The sequence below is a fragment of the Macrobrachium nipponense genome, chromosome 43 (assembly GCF_015104395.2).
Source record: "Macrobrachium nipponense isolate FS-2020 chromosome 43, ASM1510439v2, whole genome shotgun sequence".
In the NCBI taxonomy this organism is placed as follows: Eukaryota; Metazoa; Arthropoda; class Malacostraca; order Decapoda; family Palaemonidae; genus Macrobrachium; species Macrobrachium nipponense.
The window spans coordinates 34592535-34596817 of record NC_061104.1 but is presented as its reverse complement, the minus strand read 5'-3'; the positions used below and the strand labels follow the sequence as shown (position 1 = coordinate 34596817).

The window sequence follows — 4283 nt, the reverse complement described above, 5'->3', positions numbered from 1 at the left end:
CAAAAAAAAATCCATCCCTATCAAAAAGCAAGCTGGCATATAATTTTCTCCCATGATTATAAAGTCATGTACTACTTCCAAATCTCCCAACCTAACCTTTAACTGCACCCCTTCCCACACCAAAACACTTCCTTGTCCCAACCCATGTATGCTCACTCTTGTACACCGCCTTTTCACTTACCAATCGCACCTCTCCAGTTCACTCACCACTGACCCACTCACCAGAGAAGCTTGTGCCCCCGTATCAACCAAACCACAGTATTCACTATCATTTAGTCTGACCATCGCCACCATTTTCCCTTGAGTCCCATGCACACCCACACATTCACTGCTATGTCCACCTGGTTATCCACATCACAGTCATCCTCACCACATTCATCCTCAGCTACCTCCCCACTTCCATACTCCTGATTCAAAACCCCTTCACAGTCCCCTTTCCTAACCAACCAATTACTACTGTTTTCCCCATACTGAATCCTCAAGACCCCAAGCTCACTACATGTGCTTATCCTCCCTCGACACTCGACCGGTCTGTTTCATCCAAAATACAAAAACACTTTTATTCCAAACAACCCAGCTACTGCTAACAACAATTTATGCAACATTTCCTTTTCCCCACCTTGTTCCTCCATATATGCCACTCCCTTCTGCACTTCACTCATCAACCTCACTCGCAACTCATTCACACTACTGGGGACCTCTTCAATCAGACCTCTTCCTTCCAAGACTTACAATGCTGAAAACAAACATTCACACACTCTGTCACCCCTTTCAAAGCTCTTTCACAACCAAGCCCTCAGGCACCACATTCGGACCCCAGTCACTCTTCATGACATTGTTGCCCCTACCATGCATCCTAGACATTGCATCAGCAATCACATTTTTATTCCCTGGCACATATTCTAACCTAAAATCAAACTCACTCAAATCTTCAATCGTCCTCGCAATCCTAGCATTCACACTCTCCTTGATCATATACACTAATGGCTGATAGTCCGTCTGGATAATAAATTTTACCCCATACAAAAACACTTTCAATGCCTTCACACAAAACCTTATTGCTGCGAGCTCCTTCTCAACCACTCCGCTTTACTTACATATGCAATTACTCTCAACTGTTCCTCCCCATTCACCTCTTGTATCTGCACTAAACACCCTCCCATACTAACCTCGCTAGCATCAGCATATGGCTCAAGCTCACTCGCATCCTCACTATAGTCTGGAAAAGCCAAGGTGACATCTCTAGCAGCCTCCTCTTTCAATCTCTCAAATGCTCCAACCATTCATTCATTCCACCTTAGCTTAGTACAATTTTTTTTCCCTGTCCATTCAGTCAACGGCTTTCCCATACCCGAACAATCCCTAACAAACTTCCTCCCAAACTCAATACACCCCAAAAAACCCTTTAACTCGCACACAGTCCGGGGACGCGGAAACTCCCTTACCTTTTCCACAAACTTTTCACTCTTCCTTACACCACTAGCACTCACCTTATGACCAAGAAATTCCACTTCCCCTGCCAACCACGTACACTTCTCTAGCTTCACTTTCACTCCAACCTCTTCCCACTGCTCTAACACCTCATGCAGCTCCATATTCTCCTCAACAGTTCACTTGCAATCAAAATATCATCTATAAACACAGTCACCTTCCTTCTATCAAACCCAGCCAAAACCCCATTCATTGCCCTTTGAAAGGCAGCAGGTATGTTAGCCAACCCAAAATTCAACCGTTTAAACTGGTAGTGGCAACTACCACTTGAAAAAGCAGTAACAGGCCTGCTCCCCTCCTCACGAGGCATCTGGTAATAGCCCCTTACCAGGTCTAATTTGGTAAAACTCTCATCCCATGCATCTTGTACAGACAATCAGACACCACATTCATCGGAAATCGCTCCTTCACAGTCACTTCATCCACCCTCCTATAATCTACACACATCCACAGACTTCCATCCGGCTTACGTACAGGGACTATGGGGCTATTCCAGGCACTCTCACTCCTCTCTATCACTCCCACTCTATCAAGCTCCTCACACTGCTCTTCAATCTCTTGGGTAATAGGCGGGGAAAAGTGTCGAGGACGTTGATATATGGGGGTATCGTCTTCCAAAACTATCTTGAATTCGGGAAGCTTAGACCCCCAAAAATCCTCTTCACCACGACTCAACGCACCCCGCCTATCCCACAACATCTGCATCAACCACCACCTCTTGTCGTCACTAACATTCTCATCGACCTCAACTCTTCCTCTTAACTCAACATACTCCCAATCATCACCTCCTTTCACACTATCTGTCATCACCTGCCGCACTTCGACATATCTTTCGTCATCTGTACTCACCAACATGTATAGCATCCCCACACAATTACCTTCATGTATACCCCGCACCCGCTTTTTCCCAACACTCGGCAATGAGGCTACAAAAGCCCATGGATTCTCCATATCCAAAATCCCATCGTACACATGCACACTTGCTCTTACCAACTTATTTGCATCCACACCCTCAACCACATATGCTCACTTGTCACCTCTGACAATCCCAAGACTATCTGGCCATGCAACTTTCACACTAACAACTCAGACTTCTCACGGCACCTTTACACTCTCTTTCGCAATTAATGCCCCCCCCCCTTCCATATTTTACTGGTTACCTCCCCATGTACGTTCCCCTTCGTTTGCAACTCAACCATATTCGCCCTTGGACAGACCATCATCCCACACTTCCTTAAAAACCCATACCATAACAACATATCATACTTATCACTCACTCCCTCGATCATATAAAAGTCATTTTCATCCACCACTACCCCACTGATTTCTACATTTTCATGCACCACTCCCACCACAGGCATACCCAAATTTCCTATTCCTTGTACCTCCCCTTTACACTCCCCAATTTCACACTCACTCTGCAACTTGTCACATCCATTCTCAAAAAGAACATTGACACTGCATCCGGTATCAATCAAAGCAACCAAACACACCCCTTTGCATCTTACTTTTACACTCATGCATTCATGAGCTCTATCCCCAAACCCCTTTTCATGTAACAATCCTTCACGCACATGCACCACTCTTACTGCCCGGATACCAGGGGACCCACCCAACTTTTCACCTAGTTTCCCGAATTCCCAGCCTGGCTCATCCTCTTTTGCCTACACACACTCGCCACGTGACCTTCCTTTCACACTTCGCACACTGTCTTTACACATCCTAGCATAATGCCCGTTCTTCCCTCAGTTGCCGCAAACCACATTCATACGGCTACCCTGACATCCACTAGTTATGTGCCCAGCCTGTCCATACCTGTAACATTTAATATCCCTATTTTTCTTACACTTGCTCACTAAATGCCCCATTTGCCCACACCCAAAACACACTCCTAACGCCCACCGACATTCATTCTTCTTGTGTCCTGGTTACCACACCTATAACACTGCTGCTCTCGCTCACAACTAACTGACCCTACTCTTCAAACACTTGCACTCCTATCTCTTTTAGGGCTAACTACACTCACGTTACTTGCCCTATCTACCACTCACTTTGCCATTTGCCTCAGCCCTTTGAAAACTGCCTCCCTATAGCTCTTAAACTCTGGTACAACCTCAGCTATTTCAGTCCTAACACTACCACTTCTTCTCTCTTTCATACACCTATCTAGCTCGTAATCTTCTACTATTTCTATAATGTCGTTCCACATCAACCTTTCATTCGTCCATCGCATTGTCTCCTTATGTTTCAGATTCATAAACTCGTATATGCTCTCTGGTACAGTCGCCAACAACTTTCGCACTAACTCCTTACACTCATTTATCCCTTTGTCCCCAAACTTTTTCCTGGCTAATGTTTCTAACCTACAGACATACATTGACGACTCACCAACATTTATTCTTGCCTCTTCAAAATCTTGCTTTCTCCTATATCTAACGCTACTCCTTATCCTCTTTGCCTGTTCTACAATCCTGGCTTTCACACTCTCATACAGCACATTCCCTACACTCATCATTATCCCATACATACTCAACAAAAATCCTGCCAAAAAGCTACCTAACTCTCTTGCCCAGACTCTCTTGTTATCCCTATACTTTGCCTCACAATACCTCTCATATTCCTTAAAAAAGTCCCCTATGTCCCTATTACCACATTCCTCGGATTGTGCACATTGGGGACCTCTCTCATATACACAGCCTTTCGTACTTCTTGCTCACTCTCACTCTCACTACTTCCATTCTGACCCTTCTTTACCTCTTCTGAATACAGCATATACACTTCCATACTCACGT

At 45.0% G+C, this 4283-nt stretch overlaps 1 protein-coding gene across 1 annotated transcript; it reads right to left on the bottom strand.

Moving 5' to 3' along the window:
* Nucleotides 1–1824: 1824 nt before the first annotated feature.
* On the bottom strand, nt 1825–2442 carry LOC135213874 (uncharacterized). The gene has a single exon (XM_064247974.1). It carries the CDS (start codon nt 2440–2442, stop codon nt 1825–1827), a length of 618 nt encoding a protein of 205 aa, XP_064104044.1.
* Nucleotides 2443–4283: the final 1841 nt, after the last annotated feature.

Bases quoted from the DNA above. Each gene is read 5' to 3' on its own strand.
- LOC135213874 (XM_064247974.1), bottom strand. From the start codon at position 2,442: ATGGAGAATCCATGGGCTTTTGTAGCCTCATTGCCGAGTGTTGGGAAA.